The sequence below is a fragment of the Schistocerca gregaria genome, chromosome 1, assembly GCF_023897955.1.
Source record: "Schistocerca gregaria isolate iqSchGreg1 chromosome 1, iqSchGreg1.2, whole genome shotgun sequence".
Taxonomy (NCBI): Eukaryota; Metazoa; Arthropoda; class Insecta; order Orthoptera; family Acrididae; genus Schistocerca; species Schistocerca gregaria.
Genome location: NC_064920.1, coordinates 291,109,377 through 291,132,314, shown reverse-complemented (window position 1 = coordinate 291,132,314; position 22,938 = coordinate 291,109,377). Strand labels below are relative to the sequence as shown.

At 42.0% G+C, this 22,938-nt stretch overlaps 1 protein-coding gene across 1 annotated transcript in view; it reads right to left on the bottom strand.

The window, feature by feature from the left end:
• Positions 1 to 22,938, bottom strand: part of LOC126341450 (protein singles bar) — a 168,943-nt gene that overhangs the window by 26,039 nt on the left and 119,966 nt on the right. The window contains exon 4 of the mRNA XM_050001775.1: positions 12,210 to 12,350. Coding sequence (XP_049857732.1) covers positions 12,210 to 12,350 — 141 coding nt within the window. The remainder of the gene's footprint in view (positions 1 to 12,209; positions 12,351 to 22,938) is intronic.

Sequence of the window (22,938 nt, the reverse complement as noted above, 5' to 3'; positions counted from 1 at the left end):
AATGAATGGATTTTCTACACAGTCATCTACCTACATTTGCAATTTAAGGTATGGTACTCGCAAAGTAGTGGAGGGGCGTTTTAGCGATGATACAGAAATTGGGAAGCATGCTGATGTGTCATTGGTCGTATTGAAAATATGGAAAAAAACTGGCAAAACTGTTAACATTGATCAAATAAGGCGCTTATTACAGTACATTGATGGTGTCTTTCCCATTCCATCCCTCCACTGGTATGCTGTTCATTACCATGTAATGATTGACTGACATCACTTGATTAAAATAGAGAGAGAGTTTTCGTGGGGACAACACCTTCAGGGGATGGCCAACTCACAAACAGTGATCACGTACATGACTGCAATATGAGCAATCAATCGGAATGGAACACCAATACATCTGCTACCCATCTCTGTGAAATATCAGTTTAAACATAGAGGTAACGAATCACCTTTGGACAGCTGTTTGGAAACGCTGCACAACGTTGCAAAACTCTTCCAAATTTCATATGCTGTGGTGTTTTCCATATTTTTGTCGATAAGAAACGCCGTGTCTGTCTTTTATTTCAATCATCCTGTGTGTTGTGGGAGCAGCAGCAAGATAATTTACATAGCGATGTCCAGCTTTCAGTGAGAGCCAATGAATCGAAATATGTTAATGTCAGTTTAGAACGTGACACAGACCTCGAAATCGTCGTGGAAAAAACAAAATGAATGGTGGTGTGGAAAGCTGTTGTCATACACTGCTCGGATGTGATACAGTAGAAAAGCAACAATGTATCGAACAACAACACAGGGACCCTCTTTTGCGTCTGATAGTCTTTGGGATGTGGTCTCCTACAGCACAGGCGATGAAACTTTACATTGGTCTGTGCAGGTGACTTCAAGCATCGGCCACCTGCATCAATAGAGCAAAAACTGTGTATTTAATAGGATCACCACATATACACGAAGTCAGCACACAGAAGGGATTTATTTCCCAGTATATCAAAAGAGAGAGCTGTGGTACAATCTTATCAAATTCTCAGCTGGATGAAGCTAGTGAAGCTTTTATAGTTCATAGTATTTCTCTGTTGGATGGTACAAAATAAAACTGATAGAATGTTTGGGTGGCTCCCCATCCTTCTTCCAGTTCCCATAACTACTTGTACTATCTTTTCTACTACCTCGTGTTGCAGGAGAAAGCTTTGTTTAGTGCCGTCCTTACGCATAGTACACAGTTGGCACAGCTCCAACATGTTCCCATTTCCGCCGAATGATCAAAACGTGGTCCTGTCGCATTACCTCAGCTCACATTATTTCTCCATGGGTTGCAGAAGGTGGTAGATATAGCGTTCTCTGACTACTGTTCATTTCCAACTTAAATTGTGATGATCAAATGGATAACTGGGATGACAGGGAAGAAACTGAGGAACAGTTATATGATGCAGAGCGACTGTCTAAAACCACGTTGGAGTTTTACTGTATGGCGTCCTTAGCAGATAGGTTCGGAAAAGGTTTCTCGTTTCGAGGTATAAGAGTGACACAAACATGATTCACTAGTACCTGTAATTATTAAAAGACATCTCCATAGGATCCAACACAATTATGTGGTTGAATGGAAAGACTTTTCCAAATTGTAGACGGCATGTCTACTGGAAAGTGTAACACTATAAAACTGAAAAGCCTTCATATTTGTCATAGATTTTTTTATATTTCTTACAACCTCAATCCAGCGGTACATTTTTTAAGTGATTCATTACATAGCACACAATCTACTGTATGTGATCTTTCTCAATCAACCATCATCCACCTTGCCTATAATCCAGTGGATATATCGCAGAACATCTGACATGCCGCCAGCCGGGGTGGCCGAGCGGTTCTAGGCGCTACAGTCTGGAACCGCGCGACCGCTACGGTCGCATGTTCGAATCCTGCCTCGGGCATGGATGTTTGTGATGTCCTTAGGTTAGTTAGGTTTAAGTAGTTCTAAGTCCTAGGGGACTGATAACCTCAGAAGTTAAGTCCCATAGAGCTCAGAGCCATTTTATTTTGTAATAGATTCTATGTGTTCAGCAGGCTCATAAAGCATGCGTACTGTGGTCATTGTTCCGACATGTGCAAAGAACATTAATTGTCCTGTCATAAGGGGAGATTGCGATAGCCTTAAGGAGAGTGAAAGACTTACTACATGGAAAGTTATGTCCAATTTAATAATGGTACAGATTTTCATATTTCCAGAGCAACATCCGTAAAGAGGGAGTATTCCCATTTGTCGAATCTCATCAGATTGAGGCTGATATCGTAATATTCAATTGTGAGTGCAATGATAGATATGTGGCTAGTTTCCTAGGACATTAGATGGTTATCTAGACCTGAGAGTTGACTTTGCAAAGTAGAATGATGATTTGAATTCTGTTATGCCACTGACATCGGTAGTTGTTAAAAAAAATACGAGTAGAACTACTAGTTTCCTCTATTTCTTTCGAGTTTCCACGTAAAGATCTTTGCATACGAGATAACTTTCTAGTTTCTCAGTGGTTCGCAGCACGTCCCGCCTCGCTGCACATCGCTAAAGTTTCGGGTTTCTAGAGGTATAATTTCCACTCTTTATCTTCGAAACTTCGCTGTACAAGTGACGGTTGCACACTGCTTTGTGGCTGATATCGAGAACTACCGCGTAAATGGTATGATATTCCGGCAAACCATGTGAACATACGTACGTTTTTGTAATTCCAGACTCTGGAGACAGCTGGGGAAAGCATGGCAGCAAGCAAACAAGCAGGTGGGTGCCACAAACAGTAATGCCTGTGTGCCGGGGGAACCAACGCAGCCTTCGTACACCAGTTCGGATAGCGACTGCTGTTTGTAGAGGGCGCTCTAATCGCGCATCAAGCCATCGTGTGCGGGGGCAGCTGACTCGTGACAGATGGCCGCGGTGGACAGACGGACCTCGTGGGAAATAATTACTGCTGCGACTATACACTGTTCATATGCTTATGTTTTTGGGATCTGTCTCCGCGGTATATGTATGAGAGTCTGGTGGCCGATAGCTATATGCAGGATGCAGAAGTGATGATTTTGTACGGTGCGGGATACGAATTGCGTTAGGTTGATGTAGGTAGCCCAATTGACCTATTTTCTTGCCAAAATTTGAACTCCCCGCCATGACGTCAGTGTGATGATGCCACTACTACGGCCACGATGTTGAACAAATTTGGCAACAATGCAGAGAGGGTGATGCAGTCTTTGCCAAACTTCTGTCAGTATCTCTTTCTTATCTTCCAAACTCGTCTGAGTTCATGTAGCTACAGCCAACAGACCTGGTTATCTGATATTTCTATTCTTCTGACGTCCGCCTACAAAATTCAAATTTGTAACGTTTCACTCCCTTTCCGTAGAACATTAGAGTTATTTGCTCACTCCTAAGTGAAGGGATAAATTACATTGTAACATGGGATGGACCCAAACAGCCAAAATGGTCACATAATACTTGGTAGGAATGTGACCTTGCAGGGCAGCCATGGGATCCATAGAATACCACAGTGTTGTTGAACAAATGATTATCTTAGCCAAAAGAAATCTACTAGTCTCAAACATAGGCCTCAATTTGGGAAAGAAATTTATGGGCACATGCTTTTGGAGCACAGCATTGTATTGTAGGGAATCGTGGACTTTGAGAAAACCGAAACAGCAGACAATCAAATCGTTTGTGATGTGGTACTACGTAAGACTGTTTCGAATGATATGGACTGCTAAAGTAAAGAAGGAGGAGCTTCTCTGCAGAATTGGTGAAGAAAGGAACATATGGGAAACACTAACAAGAAGTATGGACAAGATGACAGAACATGTGTTAAGACATCATGGAATAACATCCATGGTGGTAAAGGAAGCTGTAAATGGTAAAAACGGTATTACTCTAGGGAAAGACAGTCATTTGAATAAATCCAACAAATAATTGAGGAAGTAGGGCGGAAGTGCTACCTTGAGATGCAGAGGTTAGCACAGGATAAGTGTTCGTCGCAGGCCAGAAGACTGATGATTCAAACAACAAAAGAAAAAATAATCATCACCAAATCCCCGCCATGTTTCACTCTTGGGATGTAAACTCGGCCAGAAGTTGGAAACGGTGTGAAACAAGGCTTATCCGACCAAATTATCTCCTTCCAATGCTCCACAGTCCAGGTTTAGCGGCTTCGGTACCTTATTTTCCTGTTACAGAAGTTTTCATCACCAATAAGTGGTTTTATAATTCCAGATCGCCCTGCAGTTCCCTGTTTTCGAGCTCCCTTCGTGTTGTTATGGTGTCGTCAGGGTTCGCGAGTGCAACATTCAGTTCAGCAGTGACTTTTGCGGCTGTCGTCAGCTTGTTTTTCGTAATAATCCACTTTAATGACAGTCTGTCGCGATCATTCAGCACACCCTTTCATCCGCGCTGTGACTAGGCAGATGAAGTGTTTCTCCGCTTTCCATGTATGAAGTATAAACCTTCTACGCAGTGCCTGTTGGAGCACCAAACACTTCGGCGACCTTGGTTACGGAAGCGCACCACAATACTATCACTAGCAATTTGTCCACGTTCGAATTCACTGAGTTCAGAAACAATGAACTCACAGCTATCAGAGGTGTGGGCATTTCGCTTTTAACCTGCCCATGCTTGCCTGTTAGCCAGACAATCAACCTGACGTGAGCTATCAGCAGAACGGACAGGTTGCTTTGCGCCCATTCAAGCGAAACTACTCCCAACCCAAGCAGGCTAAAGGTATCTTGTCGAATTCATTCAGAATGACAAAAACAATTCACTCTACGTACGGCAGCAGTTCGTTCTGCGCATTGTCAATGTTGTGTCATGAGCAGGGTTCAGAAGTTGACGAAAAGTCTTTTTGGGTCATTGAACGTCAGAAAATGGTGGACTTTATTTGTCCTCTTTTTCGGGCTTATGTATTTATTTCGATATCAAAGAATTTCTCTTCAACTTCACCCTCTTTCGTCTATTATGGGCTATCCTCAAGTCGAACATCAACAGGCCACATGTAATACATGTTTTTTGTAGTAAGCAGAACCATATCTGAAAATCGATATCCTGCGCATCTAAGAATCTGAAGATGTTTATTATATTGCAACGCCCGCTAATGTAAGGTTTTAGAAGTCCTATTTTTTGTAACCTTACTGTGTTTCAGCCAAAAATAATCCCAGTTATATTAATTTTCCCAGGACGTGTATTACGTGTTAGCCGACCTCATTCTGAACGACAAAAACAAGTCACTCTAAATTCCTCAGACGCATTTTAGCAAAGACGAAGTTCGTTTTTCCTATTATGTTAATCTAAAAAGTACATGTCTGAAAGTAGAAGCTTTCCTTTCATACTAATCTTCTTCACACTACGTTGCACACTAACAGAACGTGGCTTTTAATTTCCGCTGACCTATCGTTTTTTTCTGTTTCAGTCAATGTTTCCGCTAAATTTAGAAATCCTGTATATTGTTAAACGGCCTCATGTCCTTATCACGCATTTTCATGCATTTGTGAGCCGTCGAATCTTTGTCCTCTTTCAAAATATTTATGGAGCGAGGAAATTGCTGGTCAAATTTAGAAATATGTCGCAATACACTGGAGGTTCCCGAATAAGTGTTTAATAACTTTCATACAGTTTAATTTACGAGACAATTGCCGAATAATTATTATTTGAAGCCGCCTCATAAACACATGAAAACTCTTCCTCCGCTGGACATGGACTCTGTTTCGTGACTGAAACATATCACACAACTGTGAATTGCTCCTCAGTCTCCTTTAAGTCTAGTTTGTTCATTTGGCTACTGCCACCTTTACGATAAATGAGCTGCAGTGAAACTACCTACGCGAATATGTACCTGGCTAGTCAAATTGGACAAAGCGCAACGTGTTGTCAGTTGCAGTAGTCTGAACAGGTCCCGCGAAGCTCGCCAGGCTTGCAGAAAACCAAGTTGGCCTGTTTCAAGCCCGGTGAGTCAGTACACGTATACTGTTGTGTCTCCGTTGCGGCAGGTTGAGCTGCCTTAACGATTGCGGTGGAGATAGTGGCAGTCAGGCTGGAAGGAGAACACATGACATGACTGACATTTGCAACATATTGAGGACGTTGCATCTGCACCGTTTGTGGTCAGATACAACTACGCAACCTGCAGCATCTGAATTTAAGTTCAAACTTGCATTTCTGGTGGATTTTCATAGTTTGCCCCAGCCCTGTACTTCCAGGATTTATGTGAAGTAAGAAGTTACGATGAGAATGATATAATAGATCGCAAAGAAGTTCCGAGACTGATTTTATTCCTGAAGTACAAGCGACATCAGCGTAGTAGCCAAGGTGCCAGCTTGAACTAACAACTATAAAGAACAGATGTGCATTCGAGTAGCCGGTTGTAAGCTGTCAGTGTGTCGGCGTTGCCGTATCTCAAGTCGCAATGGAGAAACGCGTTCAAGACATTCTACAGAATGTGTATCATCAAACTGAAGCGACGACTGGAAATTAGTATAAAGGATAGGATTGAAACCCGGGTCTCGAGTTCACTACGCAGATGCGCTAACCATTACGCCACCCTAGCACAGTGGGTTTTGCACTACAGCATGCACTGCTCCAGCACAACTCCCTTCTCAATCGAACCCCCATTCACGTCTCAATCCACTTTGTCTCCCTTTCCAAGCATTTATCACGACTGGCGGCGCCTGCTGTTATGGTTAACCGGATTTGGAGGGTTAATTTTAAGGGGTGGCCGGATGTCCTTCCTGTCACCACCCTGTACCCCCCCCCCCCCCAGCCAGGACGGAATGTGTGTATCCCAACTGTCTGCATCCCATGTAATCCATGGAATAATGTGAACGTGTTTCAAATGTCTGCGAGTCGTGTAACTGGGGCGGAACGTGTGGACCAGCCCGGTATTCACCTAGCGGGATGTGGAAAATCGCCTAAAAACAACATCCAGACTGGCTGGCACGCCGGCCCTCGTCGTTAGTCCGCCAGGGGGATTCGATCCGGGGCCGGCGCGCCTACCCGTGTCCAGGAAGCAGCGGACATCTCCGCCCACTTGGCATTCACCCTAACATCGAACAGCATTGTAAGGGCTCTTCAGCTGTATTGGAATAGCACCTCAACATCGAACTAAATGGGGGATTTTGTCTGAAATTCAGGCACAGGTGGTTTAATCAAATGAAACTATATGTTTTCAGTGGTTTGAGGCGAGGATGCGAGTTTTGATTGAGAATGGAAGCGTGCTAGGGTGGTCTGTGCAGTTGTGTAAAGCCACCGCGCCAGGGTTTGCATAGTGGTTAGTGCATCTACCTAATGAGCACGATATCCGGGTTCGAATCACGGCCTTGGTATAAATTCTCATTCATCACTTCAGTCTGCATATATACATCATAGATGTTTAAGACTTGAAACGGTCTTTGGAACCATGTACTCGTAGTTTCATTTGATTCTGCAGAACGTTTTGAAGAAGAGAACAACGTGTGCAAAGACGCCTGCCATGACTTTATTGAAATGTAAAACGCGGACATCCTTAGTTTTTTTTTTTGGGGGGGGGGGGGGGGAATAAATAGTTACAGGTGTCATCAGTACGAACCTGCCACAGAAACTCCAGAAATTCACATGATTGGTCAATGCATTGACGACACAACCGACATTCAAGGAAATGTGGCCAACAGCATCCCAAAGAAGTACTCTCCCGATAGTTTCAGATGGCTTTCTGAAATTTCCGTGTTTTGTACTTAGGTGAAGGGGCGAGGGCGGGGGAGGGAGGAGGTAGGAGACTAAGTATAGCACTTGAAGCATTAAAACAACCATCTTCACGTTTCTCTATTTTTTATGAACTCTGTCTGGAAATTTATTGAGATGACAGGATTGCCAGCCGATTTCGTGCCTATCAGTCAGTGATCAGCGATTCCTTCCGGCCGTTAAGGTCTGTTTCTCGCTTCATTCTTTAAACGAGGACTTTGTCAGAATAAGAGTGATCCATAGTAGAAGCCACTGACCGATATAGATCAACTACTTTTCGGAATCCGATCTGTGGTTGAGGTAAAATGCTGAACGATTTGTCAAAGTTGGTACACATCTGTGGACTTCATTAGATAACGCGTTATACAATAATAGCAAGCTTCCAGTACTGGGCAGAAGTCAATTAACTTAGAAGAAAATATCTTTAAAGCTCCTCAAGTTAAATAGTTTCTTTATTGATGTCAGATGTGAGCTTTGCAATCCGCCAAACGAACTGTTCGGTAATGAATCTGCATTAGCTTATCAACTAGGCCCGTTATCGTGACTATATAAGCCTTACCCATCTGCCACAAGGAGCTCGTAGTCAGGACATGCAGCATCCCCTCCACAAGGCCCATACTTGGCGTGTGACGCATATCTGCCTCTACAAGACCGTGACCACGCAGATAAGGCCATGCCCTGTCCCTGCCGCGGAGAGAGCTTTTGCAGTGTGATCTGCAAGTCATCCCACTCAGCGAATAGACGTCGCCTTCCTTCCGGAACAGTCATGAAAGTTGCACACTCTATTTTCTCGGCTTCCCAGCACGGTCACCTCGTGACTATGCTACTTTAAGCTACTGAAAAACATGCACCAAGAAGGAGCTGACGCCTTGGCCTGGAAGCTCTCTACTCCCATGTTCAAAAACACGCCGACTTTCGAGCCTGCTAAACTTACTCGCTTAACTGACTTTGAATTTCTTCTTTTTAAGAGTTTTCTCTCTCTTGCGTAGCATTAATCGAGTCATACGAGTTCTGCTGTTTCTCTTGATTCTGCACATTTACGGCATTTAACCCTGTGGACATTCCTGTTGCCACTTTCTACATGGGAAGTGTAGAGTAATAAAAGTGTCCACAAATGCTCAGCATGACTGGTTGGGAATAAGTGAAGGAAGACAGAATGTTTCCTCAGAATGCCTTGTTTAATTGTATCCACAATTTTCAAATCAATCATTAGAAAATTGACTGCACTCTTCCTTACAGTGAACTGTATCATAATAGCCAACACAGAAAATCTCCTTGTTTTATTTTATCAACTATATCTTGACAGCTGTGTGAATTTCATAAATGAAGTCGCAATAATATCTAAGGTCATCCGTCATATTAGGGAGAAGGTGGAAATCACCAACCGCGTCTATAGAGCTTCTGATGGATAAGATACTTGCTCACAGCGTCGATGACTTGCGATTGAGGTGTGTTAGCCAATATTTTCGGCTTACAAAAAAAAATGTTCAAATGTGTTGAAATCTTATGGGACTTAACTACTGAGGTCATCAGTCCCTAAGCTTACACACTATTTAACCTAAATTATCCTAAGGACAAACACACACACCCATGCCCGAGGGAGGACTCGAACCTCCACCGCGACCAGCCGCACAGTCCATGACTGTAGGGCCTTAGACCGCTCGGCTAATGCCGTGCAGCTTCGGCTTACAACAACACATTCTGTTCGCATTTTATTACAATTCTCATGTAGTAGTTTTTCAGTAGCTGGAATATTTCTGTGTAAATTTCAGAGAAAATCAGCATGGATAAGATCACAAGCATCAGAAAAAATTACACTGAGGTAAAAGAAGTCATGGGATAGCGATATGCATACACACAGATCGCTGTAGTATCGCGTACACAAAATACAAAAGGACAGTGCATTGGCGAAACTGCGATTTCAAAAGGTTCCCGACGTGATTATGGCCGTTCGACCGAGATTAACAAACTTTGAACACGATGGTAGTTCGAGCTTGACGCATGGGAAATCGTCAGGGAATTCAATATTCCGAGATCCACAGTGTCAAGAGAGTGCCGAGAATACAAATTTCAAGCATTACCTCTCACCACTGACACCGCAATGGCCGACAGCCTTCGCTTAACTACCAAGAGCAACGACGTTTGCGTAGAGTTGTCAGTGCTAAGAGACAAGCGATACTGCGTGAAATAACAGCAGAAATCAATGTGGGGCGTACGACGAACGTATTCGTTAGGACCGTGTGGAGAAATTTGTGGCTAAAATTCGCGTTAGTGGGCTGTGGCAGCGGACGACCAACGCAAGTGGTTTTGCTAACAGCACCACATCGCTTGCAGCGCCTCTCCTAGGCTCGCGACCATATCGGTTGAACGCTAGGCGACTGGAGGACCGTGACCTGATCAGGTGAGCCCCGACTTCAATTGATAAGAGCTGATGGAGGGTTCGAGTGCGGCGCAGATCGCACGAAGCCATGGACGCAGGTTATCAACAAGGCACTGCACAAGCTCGCAAGCTGGCGGCATATCCAAAACGGTGCGGGCTGTGTTTACATGGAATGGAACCGATCATTCATTGGAAGTGGTTATTTCTGCTACTTGGCGACCATTTAAAGCTATTTATCGACTTCGTGTTCCCAAGCAACTATGCGCCATGTCATTCGGCCACAACAGTTCGCTGTTGGTTTCAAGAATATTCTGGATGATTCGAGCGAATGATTTGTCCACCCAGATCGCCCGACATGAATGCTATTGAATATTTGTGGAAGATAATCGAGAGGTCAGTCTGTGCACAAAATCCTACTTTCGCAATTATGGACGCCTACAGAGGCAGCATGGCTCAATAGTTCTGCAGGGAAGTTCATGCCACTTTGAGATGCTGCACTACGCCGTTATGTTTATAGTGATTGTCCTAAGATCTACGATTAGACCAGAGTTCTACATACTTGTAACTACAGTGTAATGACGAGTCAAACGGAGCACAATAAATGAAGAGAAAAAGTAAATAGTAAATCAGTAGGATACGTCTCTCGTGTATCACTGACATTTCATTTCATACGTGACAATTTGGGAGCATCGCCCAAACTAAATCTTTCTTAAATAAGTGAAACTGCAATGTCAGCCATACGTCTTCTAATCTGGAACGAATATCGGTCCTTATACACTACTCGGCAATAAAATTGCTACACCAAGAAGGAATGCAGATGATAAACGGGTATTCATTGGACAAATATATTATACTAGAACTGACATGTGCTTACATTTTCACGCAATTCCTGTTGAAATGTAGGGTTTCCCAGAAATCGAATGAAGGGCAGAGTCACGGGTCGTAACACATCTGAAATGTAACGTCCACTGTTCAAAGTACCGTCATCGCGAACAAGAGGTGACCGAGACGTGTAACCATACCATCACGCCGAGTGATACGCCAGTATGGCGATGACGAATACACGCTTCCAATGTGCATTCACCGCGATGTCGCCAAACACATCATCATGCTGTAAACAGAACCTGGATTCATCCAAAAAAAAGACGTTTTTCCATTCGTGCACCCAGGTTCGTCGTTGAGTACACCACCGCAGGCGCTCCTGTCTGTGATGTAGCGTCAAGGGTAATGGTAGCCATGGTCTCCGAGCTGATAGTCCATGCTGCTCCAAACGTCGTCGAACTGTTCGTGCAAATGGTTGTGATCTTGCTAACGTCCCCATCTGTTGACTCAGGGATCGAAACGAGGCTGCACGATCCGTTACAACCATGTGGATAAGATGCCTGTCATCTCGACTGCTAGTGATACGAGGCCGTCGGGATCCAGCACGGCGTTCCGTAGGAGTTATCCTCCTGAACCCACCGATTCCATATTCTGCTAACAGTCATTGGGTCTCGACCAACGCGAGCAGCATTGTCGCGATACGATGAACCGCAATCGCGATAGGCTACAATCCGACCTTTATCAAAGTGGGAAACGTGATGGTACGCATTTCTCCTCCTTACACGAGGCATCACAACGTTTCACCAGGCAACGCCGGTTAACAGCTGTTTGTGTATGAGAAATCGGTCAAAAACTTTCCTTATGTCAGCACGTTGTAGGTGTCGCCACCGGCGCCAACCTTGTGTGAATGCTCTGAAAAGCTAATCATTTGCATATCACAGCATCTTCTTGCTGTCGGTTAAATTTCGCATCTGTAGCACGTTATCTTCGTGGCGTAGCAATTTTAATGGCCAGTAGTGCAATTCTTACCCCACAACGAAATTCCAGTGTGTATCATAGTTGTTAATGTTGGAATGCGATTTAGGGAAGTTGATAATAGAAACGGATAATTTATATAGCCGTGCTTATGCTGTTGCATGATATTTTGCCTTCTACGTGTGTCTGATAAGACTTCACACCAAAATAAAAAGGGTAATAAACAGAAGTTTGGTCTACACGTGCACCAGCGTTACACTGTGTGACACTATCTTATCAGGAGGAACAGCGCTGTCAGCGCAGACTTACGTAAGCCGCCGTCATGGCAGGGTAGGCCTGGAAGAACGGCGTGACGGTGTACATGTTCCAGAGGTCCGTCAGCACGGCGTGCGCCAGATAGCTGGACGCGCTCAGGTACAGAAAGGCCGCCGTGCCGTTGAACAGCGTCTCCTGCAACACAACATACAGGGGTCGGACAAAATAAGGAAACACAGCGAGAAATACATGCTTCAGCATAAAAGCAAGTGCTAGCTAAACCTACATGTGGCGCTTTTGTATCTGACAACGAACGGCACCTATGCAAAAGCCCTCAGTGCGTTGCATGTGTCAGTCATGTTCAGAACAATGTTGTGTGTAAATTTGAGTTCATTATGATATTCTCCACGGGCTTGCAGCCGGATCATTCGTCGTCCAGACACAATAGTTTGGCGGACCAGCTGGCCGCCATCTTCAGATGAGGTGCACTGCCTCGCCGGAACTGAATTCCAGCCACAACTACGGAAACCTTTATACACCACGGACAGAACAGCTGTCATCCACCACACAAACGTAATGGAGTTTTGCGGACTCTGGTGAAAAGAGCTAATGCCATTTCTGACGAGGAACATTTGAAAGAAGAACTTGATCACTTGAAGATCGTTTTTAAACAGAATGGATGTACGGAACATCAAATATGCTGTGCTCTTCAGATTGGTCCGTCACGCGAGCCAATAGAGGATACTTTTGGAGCTGTTGCTTATTTACCCTTTGCGGGAAGTATATCATCAAAAATTTCCCGAATTTTAAGAAATTATGATATTAAAAGTGTTTTTACGCCGGTGGCCAAGACTAGAGCCCTTCTTAGCTCAGTTAAAGATAATCTTGGGCTTGAGGAAGCCTGGGGTTTATGAAATTGGTCAGACTATTCGAACTGTTCTGGACCGGTGTGTGGAACATCATCGGCACACTCGGTTGTTCCAGCCTGAAAAGTCGGCAGTGGCGGAACACTGCCTTAAGGAAGGACACAGCATGATGTATGACAAGACACAACTGATCTCTCCTGCCTCTCGCTATTGAGAATGTGTCATTAAAGAATCCACTGAAATTAGACTATCAAGTAATATTATTAACAAGTGGTTCAAATGGCTCTGTGCACTATGGGACTTAACTTCTAAGGTCATCAGTCCCCTAGAACTTAGAACTACTTAAACCTAACTAACCTAAGGACATCACACACACATCCATGCCCGAGGCAGGATTCGAACCTGCGACCGTAGCGGTCTCGCGGTTCCAAACTGTAGCGCCTAGAACCGCACAGCCACCCCGGCCAGCTATTATTAACAGGGATAAAGCTTTTCCCCCAAGTAAGATATGGAATCCGATTTTGTCCGACATTAAACAACAACGGTCTTCTTTTCGATCATTGGATTCTCCCAACTAGTGCTGTTGCGATATATCGTTTCTGCCGTCTTCTCGCACCGGCGCGCTGCGTGTCTACTTGCCGCCAGGAGGCGCTGCCCATCATCTCGCGCACGCGCGGTGCTCTGCCGTTGTGGCTGGAATTCGGTTCCGGCGAGGCAGTGCACGAGCATTAACTGACCTGAAGATGACGGGCCAGCTGGTCCACCGAAATATTCTGCCTGGATGACGACATGATCCGGATGCAAACCTCTGAAGAATTTTACGCAGTTATTACGTCGGGAAAGACTACGAAATTGAGTTCATTCTCTTCGAGCAAAGTGAATTAGAAAGCTTGTGCAAATTTTGCTGTTCGTATTGTGAGTCGTGGGAACCGAAGCGTTTGGAATTTAAAGAGGCGGCTGTAGAATATTTATACCACCTCCACGGAAAGCGCAAGAACACTATCCAGAAAGTCACAATGTGGAGCAAAGTGTTTGTCGATTGATTGTGAAAAACGCCCATTGAACAGTACTGTGACAAAAAAGAATAGGACGACAACTGTAAAAGTCACTGCAGAATTAAGAGAACACTCGTTATCACTGTCAACGCCAAAACAACTCGAATGAAGCTCCACAAGTTGGGAATTCCAGGGCGAGCTGGCATTCCAAACCCCAAATCAAGGATGAAAATGCCTTTAACAGGAGAAAAATGGTTCAAATGGCTCTGAGCACTAAGGGACTTAACATCTGACGTCATCAGTTTCCTAGAACTTAGAACTACTTAAACCTAACTAACCTAAGGACATCACACGCATTCATGCCCGAGGCAGGATTCGAACCTGCACCCGTAGCAGTCGCGCTGTTCCATACTGAAGCGCCTAGAACCGCTCGGCTACAACGGCCGGCTCCTGTAACAGGAGAACGTGGTGCCAAAGCTATAAATCCTGGACTATGGAGCAATGGAACAAAGCCATTTCATCGAATGAGTCTTATTTCACAATGTTTCCAATTTCTCACCGTGTTTACATCTGACGAACGCTGTCCCAAGCTTACAGTACGACTGCTCCCTGCCAAGAGTAAAACATGGCAGCTGTTCGGTGATGATTACAGCAGCCATATCGTGTTATTTCATGGACCCTTGGCTACTTTGCAGGGTCGCATTACTTATGTGACCATTTTGGCCAATCAGATCCATCCCATGGTTCAATATTTGTTTCCCAATGGTAATGCCGTGTTCCAACACGACAGTGCCGCTGTTCCCACAGCTAACATCATTCAGTACTGGTCTTGTAATCGCCGGGATAAATTGCTTCTTCTCCCCAGACCATCATAGTCACCAGCCTGGCTTTTGTGGTCTATAGAGAGCAGGGGAGTAATCGTTACCCCCTATTTTTGAAGAAGAATACCCTAAGATTCCACTGAAAATTCATACAGGACATATATTTCTCCTTTGCTACATCTACATCTACTTCTACATGGATACTCTGCAAATCACATTTAAGTGCCTGGCAGAGGATTCGTCGAATCCCCTTCACAATTCTCTATTATTCCAATCTCGTACAGCGCGCGGAAAGAATGAACACCTGTATCTTTCCGTACGAGCTCTGATTTCCCTTATTTTATCTTGGTGATCATTTCTCCCTATGTAGGTCGATGTCAACAAAATATTTTCGCATTCGGAGGAGAAAGTTGGTGATTGGAATTTCGTGAGAAGATTCCGTCGCAAAGAAAAACGCCTTTCTTTTAATGATGCCCAGCCCAAATCCTGTATCATTTCTGTGACACTCTTTCCCATATTTCGCGATAGTGCAAAACGTGCTGAATTTCTTTGAACTTATTCAATGTATTCCGTCAGTCCTATCTGGTAAGGATCCCACACCGCGCAGCAGTATTCTAAAAGAGGACGGACAAGCGTAGTGTAGGCAGTCTCCTTAGTAGGTCTGTTACATTTTCTGAGTGTCCTGCCAATAAAACGCAGTCTTTGGTTAGCCTTCCCCAAACATTTTCTATGTGCTCCTTCCAATTTAAGTTGTTCGTTATTGTAATACCTAGGTATTTAGTTGAATTTTCGCCTTTTAGATTAGACTGATTTATCGTGTAACCGAAGTTTAACGAGTTCCTTTTAGCACTCATGTGGATGACCTCACACTTTTCGTTATTTAGGGTCAACTGTCACTTTTCGCACCATTCAGATATCTTTTCTAAATCGTTTTGCAGTAGACGACTGGAAGGTGATTTGAGTGCCAACGGTTTTCCTACACCATGTTGGGCATGTTAATGTGTTGAGTTTTTGGTGATCCCACATTTTTGTTCACCCTTGCACCTCCACTAGCCATTACATACTAACAGTGTTGTCTTAAAACGATGTTTCGACAAGTTTTCTGTCTGCAATCTACAAGTGAATGTGATGAGTAATAAATTTAACGAAATCTTGCTTCAACGTGACACTGTTATTCGGTAGATAACCTCTAAAACTTCCATCCGGCTCTTCATGTACCGGTTGATCAAAAAGTTAGTATAAATTTGAAAACTTAATAAACCACAGAATAATGTAGATAGAGAGATAAAAATTGACACACATGCTTGGAATAACATGGGGTTTTATTAGAACAAAAAAAAGTTCACTAAATGTCCGACAGATGCACGTCGTTTGGTGATGATCGTGTGCTCAGCCGCCACTTTCGTCATGTTTGGCCTCCCAGGTCCCCAAATCTCGGTCCGTGCGATTATTGGCTTTGGGGTTACCTGAAGTCGCAAGAGAATCCTGATCGACCGACATCTGTAGGGAAGCTAAAAGACAACATCCGACGCCAATGCCTCACCATAACTCCGGACATATTTTACAGTGCTGTTCACATCATTATTCCTCGACTACAGCTATTGTTGAGGAATGATGGTGGACATATTGGGCATTTCCTGTAAAGAACATCATCTTACTTTGTTATGCTAACTATTGCTATGCTGATCAGATTAAGCGCCATCTGTCGGACTATTTTTGAACTTTTGTATTTTTTTGGTTCTAATAAAACCCCATGTCATTCCAAGCATGTGTGTCAATTTCTACCTCTCTATCTACATTATTCTGTGATTTATTCAGTTTTCAAATTTATACTGACTTTTTGATCACCCGGTAGTTTACAACTCATGCTACAAATGTGTATACCGATTCCTACTTTTGTCACAAACCGAAGTGTAATACGACTAGCAACACCATTCACTCCAAGCCACTCTGTGTCTAGCTAGAACACGCAACGTCTTACTACATTCAGATGTCGTCATCACTGTACTGAATCAGATGCCATTCACATTTTGAGATTGTCTCACATGTTAGTGAATCCTTAATTACTGAATCATTAGAAAACGTGATCTCTCATGTTAGTGAAATCTTAATTACTGAATCATTGGAAAACGTGACATTTGACCTTAATTACTCACAGGAGGATTCAGTGCATGTGATGATCTCGTTTTATGCAACCCACAACGTTATATCTGGCCTTAAAAAACCCACTGTTTTGAGATTTTCATATTCTCTCGCTCACTACGCGCAAACTATTGGCCCTACAGAAAAAATGAACAGAATCTTTTTGTAGGAAGTTTAATGTAATTAAATTTTATACTGGGATACGCTTGTCGCCGGAGGTCACGATTTTCGAATTTTGCAAGGAAAACGTACAAAAGCGACCATAAAACGCATTGCACACGCGCACTCATCACTTACCAGTCAGCATTTCTAGTACGTTGTTCGGGCCCTCCCTCCAACGACAATACAAAAATTACCGGCTGTACGAGTTATTCTCGATATTCGACCTTTCTTGGTCTATGATTGGGCTATTACGTCACCGGTATTGTAGGCTATTTCGTTAACTTATTAATTCAAACATGCTCGTGAGAGTAACTAAAGGAAAACGACTTTTGTAAACGTTAGGCTAACGCTAATTACGTTGACAAACCCTTACAAGCACAGTAGCTTCATAGTCACAAGACCTAACGAATAGTACGATGTAATTACTTATTTTATGCTGTTAAAATTCACTAAATTCTTTGGTCAAATTTACACCAACGTCAATTTTATAATTTGTATTTGCTCGACTAAGCCTTTGGCGTAGTAAGACTAATCAATGAAAATCAAAATACTTCGTGCAGTCGCATATTTTTGTGCAGTGGTAAGAGGGAACGCCATGAACAACGTAGTAGACATCCTGACCGATGGAGGCTGAGTGTGGGAGAAGAGGTGCGTTTGAAGATCACTTCCGTGCGTTTTTCTAGAGTAACTCGAGAACTACGGCCTCTAGCGAAAACGTATTCCAGTTTGAGATTCAACTACACTACATTTCCTTCAAAAAGGTCCTGTTCATTTTTTTCTGTAGGCCTACTATGAAAATCTCGCGCCCGTGTTTTTGAAGGCCAGATATAACATGCGGATTACATAAAATGACATCGGTAGGACAGCTGAATCGCCCTATATAATCATCTAGTTAATGCCTTCACCTAAAGCAAGAATTGATATAACTCTACATTCACTTTGTCACCCAGTGTTCAGTGGCTGTGAGTCATAGTTGTTTCTTCACGTATTGCATTCGTCACACCTGGCCTGCAGTATAATGTACTGGTGTAGCCTAAACCACCATACACTCAAAAGCACACCTAAGTTTAGCCTATTGCCATTGCCTCATCTTCTTTCCCCGATATATCCCACCTCCTCGCTGTTGTCCAACAGCGAACAACTCCATTGGTAGCTAATTATTCCCTCACCTTTCTTTTTCGCATCCTTTGTTTCTGCCTTCACCACTAATATTTCTCATTCCTTTCATCGCAGACTGTAAGTAGGCTGTTTAGGTTTTCTTATTGGTAACGCCACATAGCGCTCTGTATAAAAAAACACTGGCTGTGCTGTGCGCAGTCTGTGACTAGTTTGCATTGTTGTCTGCCATTGTAGTGTTGGGTAGCTGGATGTTTACGGCGCATAGCGTTGCGCAGTTGGAGGTGAGCCGCCAGCAGTGGTGGATGTGGGGAGAGAGATGGCGGAGTTTTGAAATTTGTAAGACTGGATGTCATGAACTGCTATATGCATTATGACTTTTGAACACTAGTAAGATAAATACATTGTTTGTTCTCTATCAAAACCTTTCATTTGCTAACTATGCCTATCAGTAGTTACTGCCTTCCATAGTTTGAATCTTTTATTTAGCTGGCAGTAGTGGCGCTCGCTGTATTGCAGTAGTTCGAGTAACGAAGATTTTTGTGAGGTAAGTGATTTGTGAAAGGTTAATGTTAGTCAGGGCCATTCTTTTGTAGGGATTTTTGAAAGTCAGAGCAGGGCCCTCTCGACAAGGTGAATTTGTAAAAGTTAGGTCTCCTAATCCCAATAACGACGCGCGCCAACAAAGAGACAGACAATGACTCGCACCGCAGGCAGCCATGTGCGCCGGCTGGCTCAGCGAAAAATAACATAGAGGCTAACCTTGAGAAACATTTTAGCATTCCTTACCGACGTATACAACATGATAATGGCTTTGAAGTTAAACTCTGTCCACTAGGAAGAGTAAAGGTTTACACCACATTTCATATGTAAAACCGTTTATTGAAAGATAATCTGTTTTTTAACTTAGTCTTTGCCATAAAAATTTTCACTTCACGCTACTTGTACAATTTGTCACATTGAGAAATTGTTAACATGCAACAATGTTTTGAAGTTAACTATCCAGCCTAGAACCTAGGGAACATTTGTAAACAGAAATTACGAATGCATTGTTATAGTGAACAGATGTCACAGTGTTATTGTGAGTGTACATTCTTGCTTGTTAGTTGCACGATTACGTAACGACTATAAGACTTACATACTTAGAACATATACTGGTACTGCTAATGAGATTTAAATGCAAGATTTTGGTTTACTTGAAAATACATTCTGGATTTAAAGTACATTCTGAGAGATACCAGATGACACAGTGATTAGTTTATGTGACAGCTACACGATTTTTATCATGACGCTACTAATGAGTGACAATTTACAATGTTGCTTTTGTGGTCTTTCTGTTTTATGTCAGCACAGTTTTATGTATTATTCTGGAAAGTAAAACATGTTTTAGTAGTAACTTTTGTGGTATAGCTACAGTGAGACAGCCTTTTCTGTAGCACAACAATATGTTACATTATAGTACTTTCTTGATCACGGTGAGGTACGTAATAACTACGATATCTATACGCAAAGCATTTCACTTTCGTTTATGATGAGGTAAGTACATTGAGTTCAGCAGATCTTTGCTTACAGAGGACGATGACTACGACACTTCCACAGAATTATCTTACAGCAAGACGCACATTTAGCGCTACAGGACATGTACTTTAGTGATTAATTTGGTACTTAAAACATTTATTTTTAAAGTTTTTTGAATTACAATGATACAAAGGTTTTGCGTGATACATTTCATTCCATTGCTGTAATCTGTAACACCTGAGGGTATAATTGCATTAATCCTCAGGGAGGTACACGCTTACTTTGTGTACCATGTGTATGGCAAGCACAAGGAGCCATAGCTAATATGGTATTTGCTTATACAACTTTACACATCGGTACCATATTTCTCTAACACATTAATTACACAGCTATTTGATCATTTAAATGGGAGAGACAAACATTTATTTTACTACATCAGTGGCAGATGTAATTACACAGTTGGATAACTTCACACTTACGAAATTGTATTTTGTCTGTATTTTGTGAACCATTAATATTTTTTCGGAACCATTGTGATACTATGAGAGCTTTGAATGACATATTTGGTATGGGATCGTGATTTTTAAAGTACGTTTGAGGTAGATGACACTTTTGACATGAGCAGAGAATTTTTCTTAGGTTTTAAAATTATTGCAGAAAGCTATGACGTTTTTGAGATTTGACTGAGGTGTTATGATGTTATTATTACGACGACGATGTGAATTATGCTGCTGAGGTATGTTTAAGCTGATGCTATATGAGCTATTTGGTTATGCTATGTATCTGTTATGATGACATATTGAAGAAGTGTCGACGAATATGTATATGTGTAATAAGGTAAGGAATAATGAGTAGTGGTTAGGGACTCTGGTTTGTGAAAAAGGATGTTGGAAACAGAGAATCATACTTTAAGTGTTATGAAATGTGTGTATATGCATGAATGTATCACTACACTGGCGAAAATTTTTTGGACACTATTATATTTAAAGGATTTTGTTTCTACAGATTTGTAACGCAAATTCTTGACCTGTGAAATATTTTCATATGAGACTGTCACTTTAGTGGAAACTGCTGTCGTAAATATTTCGGTAACAAAGTTAAGTGACCACCTGCACGTAATGCGTCGTGGGCACCCAGATGGGCGACAGAAGCCTTGAAAAAAGCCATTAGTGTGTGCCTGTCAGAGGCACAGGTGGAGAGAAAAAAAAAGGAGGCCATTATCCTCGCTATTGACATTCCTTTGTAGAAAGCATCTTAAATACGACACCCTCAAACTTGATAACATGATTACACTGTAGAGTTCTTAATTTATGATATTTACTGAAATGAAATGATGAGAAACGTTTGACGGCTATTGTCTTGCTAGTTGAAAGATTGTTTACTGCACTATGAAACGCCATATGGCTAGTGAATGACGTTTCATGCCTTGTTTTGTCTATTTTGTTTAATATCTAGTTTCTAGCTGTACTGCAGCATTGGTTAAAATAAAATTTTATAGATGTACTAATATAAATTTTTTCTGTCTACAGATCCAGTATATAATAATAATGTGATATACTTCCAAGAAAATGAGGGAGCTCAAAAAGACATTTCCCTTCACAGGAACTGCATACATAATTTTCTTTTCAAGTACTTGGTAATTTATTTCATAGAATAAGTTTTTGTGGTGCACCACTTTAATTACATAGACATTAAGATGTGAATATACATTTCCCTTATCTGCATTGTTGTCTTGAGTGTAATATTTTTTCTACTTGAGCTTTGTCATGTTTAGATATAAGTTATTGCATTTGCTGCTGCTGTTTGCCAGGCATAGTGTTACTGAATTTGACTTTGTATTACTCCGTTAAGCCAGTTTTACTACGGATTTATTTTCTTGTTTGCTGCACAGTGCCTTATATTAGTTGTAATATTGCAATTGCTTTGCCAGTTTCCATTTTTTTTTGTCATCGCTGTTTGTGTTAATTGTTTTGTGCTGCTGCATTGCCTCGTCCCTTAGTTAAGCATCTGAGCTCAGTAGATTTAAGTTAACTTAAGAGGAGGTAGGCTATATAAGAGAATGAGTTGCTCTGAATTGGAAGGAATGCATTGAGAAGCTATAAGAAAATTGCTTGGCCAAAAAAGTATTTTGAAAGAGGATAGGAACAAAGAAAGTAGGGTTTAGGGACAACAGGTTTAGGTAGGATTTTCTTGGAAATAAATGATGAGGTAGTATAATGGAAAATAAATAATGAGGTAAGAAATATGTGAACATATAAATACAAAAAGCATGCTTGGATAGAATTTTTTTGGTGGAAATAAATGTTGAAATAAGACGAAAGATCTATGGAATGATGTTTTGGGTTGGACTGCAGTACCAAATGTTACACTGAAAACAAACCCTGACCTTTCCTTGTGTTATCCCACTATGTGTTTGTGTACCCTCGTGTATATATGTTCTTCCGGTCTTTATATGTTTATCTGATAAGACTTATGTTGCAGCTACATGAACTATGATGAAGAATACTGTTACCCTCAAATATAATTTGCATTAATAATATGTTATTTACTTTGTAAAGATGTTAGACATTATTAATTCTGTTCTGTTTTAATGCCCATGTGTGAAGTTTATGTTTCAAAAGTTATTCTGGTCTTTATGTACGTTCTTATGTCATAAATTTTGTAACACTGATGTGCATGTTTATTTATATTCCTTTGTAAAGCCTGTTTTACTACAAAAGTTATCTGTACTATTATGTTCTTTAATGATATATTTTGTACCTTTGTTATTGTATTCTTATATTATAAAATTGTAATTGACACCAGTTCATCAAATTAAGTAACTTGTAAGTTACATTTCACTGCACACGTTTCTGTTGGTCATAGTATATGGACAATATGTGAGAAGTAGGGACTGATAGTGTTTGCACATGTGTTAATAATTCAGCAAGGGACTGGTTAACAGCATTGCTCATTCTAAGGACATTTCCAAAAAAAATTGTGAGTGCACAAGTGGTGGTTTATGGACTTGCTATATTGTCCACAAGACCCTTCGATGGTGATTGTGCACCTGCACAGTCGCAACAGATGGCTGCTGGCCATCTCTACAAGGACTGAGGTGGGTCTGCACCTTCGATGGCCCACCAATACCATTATTTCTACAAGGACTGCAGTGGGTCTGCAC